The sequence below is a fragment of the Xiphophorus hellerii genome, chromosome 12, assembly GCF_003331165.1.
Source record: "Xiphophorus hellerii strain 12219 chromosome 12, Xiphophorus_hellerii-4.1, whole genome shotgun sequence".
NCBI lineage: Eukaryota > Metazoa > Chordata > Actinopteri > Cyprinodontiformes > Poeciliidae > Xiphophorus > Xiphophorus hellerii.
The window spans coordinates 28416035-28430571 of NC_045683.1; the positions used below are offsets into that span (position 1 = coordinate 28416035).

Sequence of the window (14537 nt, forward strand, 5' to 3'; positions counted from 1 at the left end):
ATCGGCTGATGCTGATTCCCTAAAATTAAAATGCAGCTTAATACAATCCTGGAAGAAAAAACTGCTCAAGGTTGCAAACGGCTTGAGACAGTATAAGATCGGACTCTTCACTCAGAGGCTTCTTCAAACCCGATGCACCACAGACCGCTACAGGAGAGCCTTCCTTCCCATCGCTATAACCATTTACAGCGACTCTTTGAAGAAATTTAGTTTGCAAAAAGTCATCTAATTTCTCTTTGGGATTTCGGAATAGAGTAAAAACGACTCGGGTTGCATTTGCAGTCACAACTTACATTTCATATTCTTTGCTCTGCTTCTTTTTCTTTCCTCTTAGCAACTATCCACCTTTTTGTCTCACATAAAATCCCAATGAAGCAAACGTTGCAGCGGGTATCTGCAGCAAAACGCAAACACGTTTGAGATCAGTGCACTCCTCAAACTGAAAAAAAAAACAAACCTTAAGATCAAACTTGCAGCCTTCACGCTCCAGCTCAGAATGCAGCTCATATTCATCACCTCAGACTCGACGTTTAGCACTCCGAGGCGTTTTGACGTGTGTTCGAGGGCTGATAAAAAGTTCTCCCTGGTTGTAAATCATCCTGATCCTTGCAGAGCAGTGCCACCCGAGAGAATATCCTGTTCTCCATCTTTAGGGGAGAGGAAGACAAAAAAAAAAGAGGCAAAAATGTTGAATCTTCTCTGTTACTTGTTGCACACGGGCGAGTTAGGTCTTACGAGCTTTGGCGAAAGCTGGACTTGTCATGTTTGATTACATGATGTCGCACGGCGTTTCTTTTTATTTGGATCTTCTGACGACGTGTCGAAAATCCTTGAATTTCATTTAGGTGTTTACAAGGTTTGGAAAGTGCTCCTTGATTTCTCTATAAAGTCCTTGAAAGTGCCTGATATTCAAACTGCACAGTTTTGTCATAAAGTGCAATCTAGTGTTCGACCGAAGGCCTAAATTTGAAAAGTGTCATTTATGGTTCAAATCAGAAATTTTCATACACCTAAAAAAAAAAGAGAGACACATTTTTTTTTTTCTCACTGTCTGAAGTTAAATCAGATTAAATGTTTATTGTTTTAGGTCCGTTAGAATTCCCAAAATTATTTCTTTTTTTTTTTTTTTTTTTTTTTTTTAAAGGTTTTGTTCGCTCTAGTGGCGTTTATTTGAAAGTAGTTCAACAGGAAAGAGGGTAATGAGAGAGGGGGAAGACATGCAGCAAATGTCTCCAGGCCGGGAATCGAACCTGCGACCGCCGCCACGAGGACTAAGGCCTCAATACATGGGTCGTGCTTTGCCCCTGCGCCACCACAGCACCACCCCAAAATTATTTCTATGCCATAAGCGAGAACAGTTTTTGTAACTTTCTTCAATTCCGGAGGTTTGTGAAGATGAGCCATTTCTCGAGCTGGCCCAAGCCTAGTTCATTTGTTTTGGTTGTAATTACCCAGAATTTCTTGCGATATCGTTGAGCTTCCTAAGATTTTAGGAGGACCAGAATTTGTTTTTGGGGTTTTTTTTGGTCCGCCTCAAAACAACACACCTCCCCAGACAAACAAAAAGCGGACTAAACAGAGCTTGTGTGAATGCACCCTAAGATAATATGTCCACAGTGTGGTGCTGGAACAGTTTGAGAATGAACCTTAAACATGCTTGAATTTTACCTGTGTGTGCGTGTCCGTGTGTGCGCGCGCGCGTTGAGGGAACTCCGCGGTGTCCGTTAAACAGGTAAGAGCTCACAGGCTGTGGCAGCAGCCAGGTGACGGCCGCTGGAATTAGACATGGTGGCACACAAACAACACGCCATATGGCCAGACTTCAGCTGGCTTTCAATTAAGGCCTTCATTTGCATGCTGAGAGACACCTCCACGCATCAAGGGAAACGTCTCACCTATGCACAGCTTAATTAATATCTCCGGTCAGCAGGAACAGGGCCCCATATGCTGGCGGCTCTGATCGGAAATCGGCTCGTCCGCTCAAGACTCCTCATGCTGAGTAGCGCCGGTATTTAAAACGCAACTGCTTGCCATTCAGAGCAGCGCGTGGGCGGAGACGGTGAGACAGCGACGGAGTGCAGGCCAAACCGGACAGACACGTGCCACACACACACACACACACACCCACACCCACACACACCCACACGCACACACACCCCGTTGCGCGTGCTCTTCCAACTCGCAGCACAAACCCAGAAGGGGCCCCAGGCAGACGCTCAGAGTGCCGGTCGGGCTCCCGGCTTGATTAGTTATTAGCCGCAGCGTGCTGACAGCTGATGTGAAGAGAGAAACAGGGAGAGACTGTAGAGACGGTTTTTCTGCGGGATTGAGGGATTAGCTGACGTTGCATGATGATGCGCCTGCTGCTTTCTGCGCCTCTACATGAACGTACGCAGGGCCGTTCAGAGACCTTTGGAGGGGCAGGGGCCCAAGCTCCCTTCGCCCGCCCTCTGCACGTGCCTGAACGTGCGTGTGTTTCGCTCCTCTCTAGCCTCCCTGGCGCTGACGAGTTAGGTTCTTATGTTTTTGCCTGACATTCTTAGCAAGTAAAACCGCCTTTTTTTTTCGCTTTAGGGCACGTTATAATTTTATTCCCTCCATCAGGACACACCTGCAGGGTGTCCGCGCATCCTTAAAAAGTTTTAAATTCATTAAGGCCTTAAAATGCCTTAAATTAATTTAAACCGTGCAAGTTAGACTTAAATACGTAAATCACCGATTTTAGATTTCCTCATTGCAGGACAATTTAATGTCTTATATTCCATTTAGTTAATTTTTTTTACTGAGACTTTTCTGTCAGGCAAAAGTTTGAGTCGCCCACAGAGGTCTTCATTACATTCTGTGTCTCAAGGCGCTGTCTGCTCAGTCTATGAATTTGCATAAGCCTTGACTTCAGCCTATTTCTTTTTTTGGTCAAATATTTGTAAAATTGTATTTTGTTTTGTTTTCATTTTTGTAAACTTGTTGAATTACCATAATAAAGTGAATATGAATAAACTCTTGCTAGCTAGCCAGCTAACTTTTCTTTTAAGTCATATTTGAGATCTATAGCATTTTTATAACAACTGAAGGTAACATGGTTGCTTTGATTCGTCTTTAAATTTCACTTTGTGGCTGGAAAAGGCACAGCACTGCCCCTTTAATCACCAGGACCTCACAAGACGGTGGATTTCAGAGCGTTAAGACCGTCTCAGACATCAAGGTCACCCCACCAGCTGCGCCTGAGACCATCTTCATCACCGGGGATCTAAACTGGTTTCTCTCCCTCCTGGAGCAGCAGCTCCCCACGCACCGCGCTTCCCTGATGCCGCTGTCCCCCAGGGTGCTAAAAGCGAGCAGAAATGCTAATCTTTTTTAAAATCGTCTTTAAATAGTTTTTTGCTGCGAAAAGAAGCCGGACTTTCCAGCTGGTACGTTTTTAGCCCAACTGGCCTGGAAAGTTTAGAAAACTCATCTGCGCTCTCCGCTTCATCATCACCGACATGTTTCACAGTTTTCTCCCTTTTTTAAAAAAATCCAGAAACTTTTAACAGGTAGAGTTATCATCATTAAATTATTTCAGCGCTTCTCCTTTTACAAGACGAGCAAATATGATTAATGCCGAGAGCTTCACCTTGTGCTTCAGAAAGAAAAGAAAAACGTCTTAAACGTGATGGGAATCTGAGCTTTTAGATCATTTAGGCTCAAAAAGGAACAGTTAAAGCCCGAGGCTCACAGTGCAGCTTCATATAGGATCATAAAATACAACAGAGATTTATTTTTTTCTTTTCCTGCACATGATCATATTTCATCATTAATATTTAAACAAACTCCTTTGGAGTCTCAGGTGTGAATTTATTCAGCTTTCATGAATATTTAAATAAAAACTCTCTGCAGCCACTGATCATAAATAGTTAATATGATTGGTATAAATTCATGGGTCAATTTACTGTGCAGAATCCCAGTTGAACCAGTGAACACACACTGTCCCAATGTTCCCAGTGTTCCCAATGTTCCATAATAATGCATTCAGGAAAACACCTCTTTTCATATCTAAATAATGTGCCCACCCATCCAGAGGTTTTTCCATCCTTTCCTCCATCTACTCTTTCCATCCTTCTTCTGTCACCGTGTCCTTCCCTCTTTTCTTTTATTAACCCCTTCAGCCTTATTTTGTCCAATCCACACTTCGTTGCATATTTCAATCCGTCTTTTCATCCGTGTCATTTCTTCTCTTCTTTCTTTCACCCTCCTTTCCACTCTTCTATTTTTTCTTATTGTCTTTCTAACATCCATCCTTTCTTACGACCCTTCATCCTTCCTTTCACAAAGTTCTTCCTTCCTTGTCTGTTTTATTGCTTCCTTCTATTTTTCATAATTTTTCCTTCTTCCTTCTCTCCTTTTTTATCCTTCCTTATTTCCTTCCATTCTTTCTTTCTTCCTTCTCTTCTCCCCTTCATTCATATTTTCTCCCTTCCTTCATTCTATTCTTCTGTCCTATGTTCCTTCCTTCTATTGTTCCCTTCTTCCATATTTCCTTTCTTCTTTCTTTCCTTCTGTCCTTTCTATTCTTCCACTCTTCCTTGCTTCCTTCCTCTTTGTTTCCTTTGTTCTTCCTTCCTTCGTTGCTTCCTTTTTGCCTTCCTTCCATCCTCTCTCCTCTCGTTCCTTCCTTTGTTTTTCCTGTCTTTCTGTTCTTCCTTCTTTCTTTTCCTTCCTTCCCTTCTTCCTTCCTTCCATCTATTGAAGGAAGGAATACAAAACCACGCAGGTCTTGTACTTAAAGCCTGACCAGATGTTAACATCTGCAGTAAGTTCTTAGTGAATCGATACTCTTCCATCATGTCTCCAACTTTAAACTTTAAATGTCATTGTTATCGACGTCCAGCCAGACGTTACGTGGGACCTGGATGAAGCTGCTCTTGTTGGATGAGTTGCTTGCCTGAGCAGAGCAGAGTTAAGTGTTTGTTGCTTGTTGCGTTCCAGCTCAGGGCTGGCTCCAGAGGGTGCTCATCCTGGGCTCCGAGGCCCACGTGATCGAGGAGATCCAGCTGTTCGACTCGGCCCAGCCCGTGGACAGCCTGACCATCTCACACTCCAAGGTAAGAACGCCAACCAACGATCTGCTCCAGATGCGGCATAAACACAAAAGTGACATATTTTCTTTTTTTCTTCTTTTTTCTTTTTTTTTGCTATAAAAACAGTTGTGGAAACATTTCACATCCATTGTAGGCTACGTTGGTGCCCCCTTACAACTAAGGGGCATGGTATTTGTCGGGGTGTGTGCGTGAAAATACAGATTCACCGCAACAAACCGAGGGAGAAATGACTTTGATTTTAAAAAAAAGAAAAGGGAGCTGTTCATGGTCTTTTATGCAGTTATGCCATTATGAGCTTCCTGTTTTCCCCTCCATGTTGAAAAGGTTTTTTTGTGTCTTAAATGCTAAATGTCTTTTTTTTTAGTGTGTATACTAACAGAAAGTACATATATACTTCAGTTAACAGTGAAGTATACACGATTAATTGATTACTAAATTAGTTGACGATTACTTCAATAGTGAATTCATCACGATTAATCCAATTGATCATTTCGGTCCTAGTAGAAACTACTTCCTGCTTTGCTTCTGGAATCTTCTTCTTCCCCCCCAGGACATTGTCGTATAATTTTGGAGATCTATTGGCTTCTTTGTTGTCTCATCTCAAGTTCATTTGTATTCCTTTTCAGCGCTGTTCCTCTGTCTGTGTTGATCTGTTAATACCCTTTTCTGCCTGACGCTTATGATTATGGATCGTCTGTCAGCGGATGTTGAATGAGGGGGTATTCATCAGCCCCGTTTCATATCGGGTCTCACCTCATGAAGCTGAAACTCCCCTGTTATAAGCGCTGTAATTCCACGACTTTAGCCTGACGGGGAGCTGAACCTCTGGTGCACACGTCTCTCTACGGCCGCTTAAATCGATGGACTTTGGTCCGGGTGTTCTCGTCTCCAAAGCCTACTGCTTATCTCGTTAATGCGGGCTTAGCCACGGCCAGACATATTTTATAACGGCTTTCTGCGAAAGGGCCGCAAACCAGATTGGATTGGAAGAGGGCAGGAGGGTGTATGTTATTGTAATTGAGAGCGATTATCCCATTATCTCCTCTAACCCATAACTCTGTCACTCTCCCATCTTCTCTCTGTGTTTATCTCTCCTCTTCTCCTTCATCTCTCCCTCTGGATTGTGCCCGGCTCCCCGCCCCGTTCTTTGTCCTCGCCCTTTCTCGCTTCCCTTTGTAGAAGTACTTGTACATCGGATCTCGTTCCGAGGTTCTCCAGCTGCCCTTGGCCAACTGCAGCCGCTATCAGTCTCAGCCAGACTGTCTGCTCGCCAGGGACCCCTACTGCGCTTGGGACAACGAGGGCCGGGCCTGCGTCCGCATCGACCTCCACCGAGGGTGAGACGAGTTCTTTTCTCCGCCCCTGTTGGCTCGGTTCGTGTCGAACGATTCTTGCGGTCGCCGTCTTGAGGGACGGGTTTCTGGAACATTCTGTATAACCAAAACTTAAGCTACCAGGTCTACTGTTTTTGTTTTAATATTTATGGTGATTTTAGGTGATAGACCAACACAAAAGTGGTGTATGATTATAAAATGGAAGGAAAATAGCAGAATGTTCTTTTAAATTGGAATAAAAACTGCAAAAGTATGACACACATTTGTATTCAGTAGTGCTGAGTCAATGCTACACAAAACCACTTTCTACTCCAATCACAGCTACAGCTATCGCCCGAGTATTAGCTGCAGGTTCACATCCTGCTTTGGATGTGAACCTCCAGTCTCAAGTCTTTAAACCCTTTGAAAGTTTTTTTTTTTTCCAGGATTTAATTGGATTTAGCTTAATCCGTTTCCTGCTTTTTAACTTTTACCATCTTTCTTTTTATTGCTAAGTAAAACATGTCACTGTACCCAGTATCTTTCAAGGAGAGTCTCTCATCTGATCATATCGCCTTCTTCCAAAAAAACCAAAAAATTTCAAATCCAACTTCTTGTGGCTCCTTTGTAACCTACGCTGTGGGGAGTTTGATCTAGATATTATTTAGGTGTGTCAAAGTAAAAGAGGCTGAAGACAAATTCAAACCATTTTTTTTTTCTAGTCACTTTATGTAATTTCTTGCATCCAATATTGCACAAATTATCCTTCAAGGTGTCAAAATATCTCTCAGGTCTCCAATTTGAGCCGTTTTTCTGTTTCGTTTCCAGGTCCACCTCCTCCCTCTCCCAGGACCTCATGCTGGATAGGTTTAGCCGTGGAAAAGCCAAGTTTGATAAGCCTGTCTCCATCCCCAGTCCTGGTGAGTATGAGCTATGCCTCACTGGTGCCCCCTTGTGAGAGTTAAGTGTCAATGCAAGAGCAAGTTAGCTTAAAGATGGAAACTAGACTTGACATCCTCTTGGTGAATACATAAAGCGGAATAAATTGAAATCAAGCAGAAGACAGTTGCCTAAGCACAGATTGATCATGGATGACCTGTAGCTCAGTCTCCTGTCTTTTCTTCCCTACACCCTCCAACCCTTCCGTTCCGCTGCAGAGCACTCCCGATTGAGAAACGTAACCGTGGTCGTTGGGTCCGACATGGTGCTGCCTTGCCAGCTCGTCTCCAACTTGGCCCAGCCCTTCTGGGTGGTCAACGACCGCGAGCTGCAGCTGGGCGACCCGGAAGCAGGAGGACCTCGCTTTGACCGGACCCTCAAAGCCCTCATCGTCCCCGAAGCGGGCCAGATGCAAGCCGGCCGCTACATCTGCTACTCCGAGGAGCAAGGGGTCAAGTTTCAGACAGAGCGCTACCAGGTGGCAGTCGTCGCCAGCGCCCCGGTGTTCATGGAAGCCCGGGCGCCGGACAGCAGCATGGGGCTCTTCTGGGTGTTAGTCATCACCCTAGGAGCTGCGTGCCTTCTCCTCCTGGTGGCAGCTCTCTACCTGCGCAGGAGGCTGAAGCTGGCATTAGGGAAGGGTGCTGACATGAAGCCTCTGGAGAGCACCCTGGTCTACCCCATTACCCTACCCAAGGAGCCGCCCACCTTCGTGCCCAGCAAGATGCCGAGCGACGAAGACCGCTTCTGGGAGACGGGCGCCAACTACTACTACTCGGACGGCTCGCTGAAGATCGTTCCCGGCCACGCCCTGGGCCCCAGCAGCGTCAGCAGCACGGCGTCGCCCAGCGCCATTCCCGGCCAGCCCATCCACTCCCCAAGCCGGCTCAGCCTCACCAACATCCGAGGCTCAGGTAGCAACGGCTACATCCGCCTCAACCTGAGCACAGCGGGGGAGGAGAGGGCTAGCGGGCCCGGCGTTGGGGGCGGCGGGCTGGGAGGGCTGGGTGTGGGCGGGAACGACTACTCCAGTCCCTTCAAGGAGGAGCTGAGACGCACCCTACAGCAGAGAAGTGTCCTGCCCGACGCCAACCCAGAGGAGTCGTCCGTCTAGGCCTTTCTCTCCTCCGTCTTTATTCCCCTCCGAGGTGGAACAAGAAATCCAACCAAAGCTACCTCGCCTCCTTCCGAGGACGCCTGCTCTCTCTCTGTCTTTTAGCGACACGCTGTCCACTCCCATGCTCTCTCTCGTCTCACTCTGCCAATGCCTGTTTGGCTCTCCGTAGACTTCTATTAGCGCTCAGCATGTTCAGCACACACACACTCCGTATACTGTGTTTGCCAACAGTTGCTGTGTTTCAGGCAACACAGAGTCTTGGTTGTGACCGTCTCTGCTTCCACTGTGCAACTGCCACTTGTGTACATTTTGTATTTAGAAGACCAAAAAAAAAAGAAAAAAAGATGAACGCAAAGGAGACCCACCTCAAGCATGGAACCCCCCCCCCCCGCCCAACAAACGGTGTTATTTTATTCTCTCACATGGGCACAGCTCGTTCTTTTCCTTTGAGCTCAGCCTCTGTTCTGGGACCAGTTAACAACGAGGGCCGACTAACTGGAAATATGGATTATTTTGTGTGTGGATGTGTGTGTGTGTGTGTCTGCTTGTGTCCCTTGAGACGTAACTGCTTACTGCACTTAAAAAGCTGGAAGCCTGTCTTTCTTCGTTTTTGTATTTGTGAGCCAGGAGTGAGAGTGTGATCCAAAAAAAAAAAAAAAATCTCCAAGCAAGACGACAATCATGTCCCCGTGGCAGGAGCTGTGTGTGTGTGGGGTGGGTGGGGGGGGGGGCAGAAAGGAGACAAAAAATAAAGAGAAAGGAAATGAGACGGAGGGATGGAAGTGAGGAGAGTTTCAAGATGAAGGACAATCTTTAAAGACTTTTTTCCTGCTTGATTTTAATTCTTTTCCTGCTGGAGGACTCCTTCGATTTCTTCCGATTTAATTTAATGTGACGCTCGGTTTGAATTGAGACGTTTCCCGTCTCTCTTTCTCTTCGTGGTGTTTTGTTTGACTTCTGGACCACGGCAGTGTTCAAACGGTTTGCTAGTGACTAATGGCTCACCTCTGTGAACGACATTACTTGTCGCTCAGTCCTGCACGGTGACCTTCAGATCCACTCCGCTCCGTGTGACATTTATCCGAGTGGCGGCGTGTGACAGACGGGTGTCTGGATTTGGACCTTTTTTGAACTCTCATTTCGGTCTTTCGAGAAGAAAGAAAGGCTTTGCTCGCACGGAGTTAATTGCGAATCGAAGCCGACGCGAAGACGTTCGGCGCACAGAATGTAGTGGAACCCTTATCGTCGCGACGGCTGTGGATGTCCCATGAAATGCTTTATTTTATTTTGTCTTTTTCTCAGTGTTTTGTGAAGAAGGTGGCAACTTGCACTGCCAAGAAGGAGACTACCACTCCGGATGCAAACACACACTTGTTTTGATTGTTAAGGAGCCCAGCCATCCAGGACTACAGAGCGAATGTGAAGCACCCGTAGAGCCCATGGAACCCCAAACCCCCGACTTCCCTTCACCGAAGCCTAGAGACTGAGCCGGGGCTACTGTGGACACCTACACTACAAGAACTCACACAGTGTTAAAATGGAGGAAATGGACCGACAGACTGATTGCTGCCATGCTGATAAACTACTGGCCCCAGGCGGAAAGATGCCACGAAGAAGTGAAAGGTAATTTTTTGTTCTCTCTCTCTCTTTTAAAATAGGATTTTGAGTGCTACTAAGATTTCCAGAGCAAATGACCTCTTTGGAAAAGAATAAATGGCTTTCGAAATTTTAGGGTGCAGTCACACCAACTCTGTTTGGGCCGCTTTGTTCGGATTCTGGTTCGCTTGGGAGAGGTGTGAATAGGCCCGATGACAGCAAAATTTCATGACAGAACTTATTCCAATAAACGGTGATATCGTTGTTAGGCCCAAGTGTGGACGCGTAATCAAACTCTAACCAAAACAGAGTTAACTTTGGTCCATCTAAAAACCTAGGCCTTAGTTCAGTTGAGTTGAATGCATTCACACCAGACCGGAGACTGCTCCAAAAACAGGAAGCAGCTCATAGGGCGGTGCATTCTGGGTAAATACAACCAAAACAAACGCACGTCTTGTGCTAGCGGGAGGAATGCCCTGCAGTCTTTTAGGTAAGACAAAAGACAAATCGTACAACCGCTAAACCATGACCATTGCGTTTTTGTTTACTTTTTGTGAAGTAGGAAGTTGTGCTCTTCGTTGTCTTCAGAGGTTTTTTATGCCATTTCCTTCAGTAGTTCTTGGTGCAGCGCCACCACAGGCAACAGGGGGGGGGAACAAGGGTTTAACAATAATAATGATGCATTTTATTTGTCAGCGTCTTTCAAAACACCCAAGGAAACCTTACAACATTAAAAACACAAATTAAACAGTAAAGAAATGGCTACAAAGACAAAGAAAAGTGTGAATGTGAACGGCACCAGCTGAAAATGGAACAAATGTCGCAATTTTGGTCTCCAATTGAACTGAACTGAACTATCAGGTGTGAAAACAGCCTTAAAGTGGGACGTTTCCAGTGCATTCAGAAAAATCTTCACCAAAAGGCCTGTCACAATAACAAATTCTGCAGGACGATAAGTTGTCCCAGGACTAACTGTGATAATATTGTTGTTTTGAGAATATTTTCAAGTAATATAATTGTAATTGCTTAACAATGCAAGAGCACATTCTCAAATATCAACAAACTTTAAATTCTAATCAACATTTAACACTGAACCTGGAAGACATTTTAAATACCCACAATAAACAAACAAAACAACAGAAGCGTTAAATAAAATGAATTATGACGTTTCTGGAAATGTTACAAAATTTTCTTTCAAAAAAAAAAAAAACGAAAAAGGTCTAGTTGAGACCGAAGCACCAGACTGAAGACTTTAGTCATCCAGTCTTTGGTAGAAAGAGAAAGAAGAGAAAAACAATAAATCACGCAAATGGAAATAATTGAGTTCGTTTTAATTTATCCTGCTAATAATTTACTTATTTCTCAATTAATGGCAATAATTGAGCCAAATTGTACTAAATTTAATTGTGGATTATTACTAAATTAATCTCTTTCTTCAAAATTCTACACACAAATCCTCAATATTAATAATGTGGAGAAAAAAAAAGATTTGTGTTTTGTCGATGCCACAAGATTCGCTCACTTGTCTTTGGGCCGTTTCACCAGATGAACATCATTTGGTACAAGGCTGCAACATGACATGTGGAAGAAGTGAAGAACTGTGAAGACTTTCCGGATGCACTGGCATCTCGGCTCCGTTGGTCAATTTCTAGTCATTTTTTTTGTCACTTTACAAACTCCAAACGTGTCTTATTTGAATTCTAAGAGCATAATTGTGACGTGGAAAGGAAACGATACATGTTCAATGTAAAAAAAAAAAAAAGTTATGTTATAAGTTCAAGGGGTATGCATACTTTTGCAAGAAACGGCTCTACTGTAACTACTGAAGTACAGCTTCCTGTTGATACTAACATCAGTTGTTTGTTTCCTTGCAGTGTTTTCTTTTTATTTATTTTTGTTTCATCGTGTATCTCTTGTGGATGTGCCTGTGGAGACCGGAGGAACGCATGAAGGAGCCGGAAAGTAAAGTACCTTGTGTTGTTCCCACTGTGTACAGAGCGACAAAAAAAAAAAAAAAAATCTAAAGAACCCTACGACTGAGGAGGCCGTCAGCCATCAGCACTTCATTCTACTGTTGCATGATCTTCTCTGCAAGTGGACTGCACACCTTCGATAATGATCATCCCTGTGCAAAAAGTGAAACATTTCCATCCCTTTTTGGACTCTTTTTTTTTTTTCCAGGCTCTGATGTTGTGCAAACACTAAAGATCTCTTGACAAAAAAAAAAAAAGACAAAAAAATAAATAAAAAAACCAGCAAAATTTCACGCCTCAAGAGCTGTACAGTAAATTCATGGCTGTATTTTGACATGTTTACTTTCTCTGTGCCTCTTCACCGTTCCGGAAAGAAAAGAAAAGGAAAAAAAAAAAAAAAAAACCCCCGCCAAAGTAGACTGCAGTTGCTTTTGTTCCTGTCGAAATTCCTGAATAAGTTTTATTTGATTCCAGATCGATATCTTAAGTCTCAGCAATCCGTCCGCTTTGCTGCGCTGAGCTGGTGTCAGCAACCTTCCTGCATATTTTATCTGCGGCTAAACTTCCCCTCAAGCGAAAGGCGAAACGTGTCTGAAAACTGAGGAAGCTGCTGTTTGTTTCCTGTTTACAAGTCAGTACTGATCTCCTGGGCCAACATATACGTGCATACAGTATATATATACAGTACAGACCAAAAGTTTGGACACACCTTTCTAATTCAATGGGTTTTCTTTATTTTCATGACTATTTATAAGGCAAGAAATCCCACTTATTAACCTGACAGGGCACCTATGAAGTGAAAACCATTTCAGGTGACTACCTCTTGAAGCTCATCAAGAAAATGCAGAGTGTGTGCAAAGCAGTAATCACAGCAAAAGGTTGCTACTTTGAAGAAACTAGAATATAAGGGGTATTTTCATATGTTTTACACTTTTTTGTTTAGTGCATATTTCCACATGTGTTATTCATAGTTTTGATGCCTTCAGTGTGAATCTACAATGTCAATAGTCATGAAAATAAAGGAAACTCATTGGATTAAAAGGTGTGTCCAAACTTTTGGTCTGTACTGTATATACTGTATATCTATATATATAGATATAGATATATATACACACACATGCACACAAAGTATATATATATATACTTTTTTTTTTTATCTCCCCGACGTGAAGAAATGCTGAAATTGGAAACCGTTTTCAGCCCTTGAAACCGGAATGCAAAGCTGCTGACTTGAAGCAAATGAACAAACTGCTCACTTTATTTTTAAATCTCTTGTGGCAAAAAAAAAAGCTAAAGAATAAATGAGCTCTTTACACTGGTACTTGGTAATGTCTCAATATTTCTCCATTATATTTTTTACAAATCAGGCTTATTTTCACTACGTAATGTTGGAAAACTTAAAAACACAAAGAAGACAGGTCTGAAGCTTGAAAAACATGCATGTGTAACGTTCTTAATGTGCCGCTCCTCGGCTCGTAAATGTTTGGATTATTTCTCCCATGAGGCTTTAGGTTCTGCTGTGTTCTTGCATTAATATTATTATTTGAATCATTTTTGCCCCTTTTCTTGCCTGTTATTGTTCAGTTTGTTTTTAAAATATCTTAAGTAACTTATTTCACTTGTACAAACTTGTCAATATTTATTATCATTGTACATATGTCCCTATTTTTTATATGTGTATATAAATACACAAATAAAAAAATAGACACACTTGGAGTTTGAGTGTTTGTTATGGAGGGAATGGCTATTTATTTATGACCAACAGTCATTTTACATGTGGATAAGGCGTCATTGAAGGAGTAGACTCAAAACTAAAAAACAAAGGAAGAGCTACAGTAAGTGAAACTGTTGGCTCACTGCAAAAGGTCCAGATAAACTTATATTAGCTTTAAATAAGAGGGAGACACAGAAGGCGGAGGACAACTGTTGAGAAACGAGATCTTTTCCACCTGTTGCTCGTTGTTTTCTCGTCTCCCCGGGTCCGTTAATGTGAAACCACAAAGACAACAGTCACTGTTCAGCTTCACAATCAACCAGAATTTTATTCAAACAATCAAATGCATAAGATCAGCTCAACATAGTCATCAGAAACCTTAGCCACAAAGCAGAAATTAATTACCTTAGAAAAATACGAAGAATCGCCTTCGGAGGCCTCTGCGTGTGGCAGTTGAGACGGTTCCAGCGCAGTGATCTGACCAGCTGTTTTAGCTCGATTACTTTTATATCAAGGCGGGTTCTTTACTGTCTGATGCGTTTTAAAGTACCGTTTTGAGGTGGACTCAAACAGATCGTAATGAGGTGTTGCTGTTTGCACGCCAGAGACCATGCAGGTGTTTCCAAGGCCAAGGGATGAATTCATCCCTGCCTAAGCTGTCCTGCGCACTTTCCCAGGGTACGAACAATAGATGTGTTCATTTCACACAGAAACATTTTACTCAAGCGAGACCAAAGTTTATCAGCTACCGTATTTTTCATTCCAAACTGGTTCCTGAACCTCGATGAGCTCTCCTGACCTCTCCTC

General features: G+C 43.4%; 1 protein-coding gene across 2 annotated transcripts in view; it reads left to right on the top strand.

Moving 5' to 3' along the window:
- The window catches only part of sema4c (sema domain, immunoglobulin domain (Ig), transmembrane domain (TM) and short cytoplasmic domain, (semaphorin) 4C), a 130043-nt gene extending 117613 nt beyond the window's left edge, over window positions 1–12430 (top strand). For both annotated transcript variants that reach the window (XM_032578339.1, XM_032578338.1), the window contains exons 13-17: window positions 4966–5081; window positions 6258–6415; window positions 7220–7311; window positions 7549–10070; window positions 11918–12430. In XM_032578339.1, the coding sequence (XP_032434230.1) occupies window positions 4966–5081; window positions 6258–6415; window positions 7220–7311; window positions 7549–8444 (1262 nt within the window). In that variant the 3' untranslated portion in view covers window positions 8445–10070; window positions 11918–12430. The remainder of the gene's footprint in view (window positions 1–4965; window positions 5082–6257; window positions 6416–7219; window positions 7312–7548; window positions 10071–11917) is intronic.
- Window positions 12431–14537: the final 2107 nt, after the last annotated feature.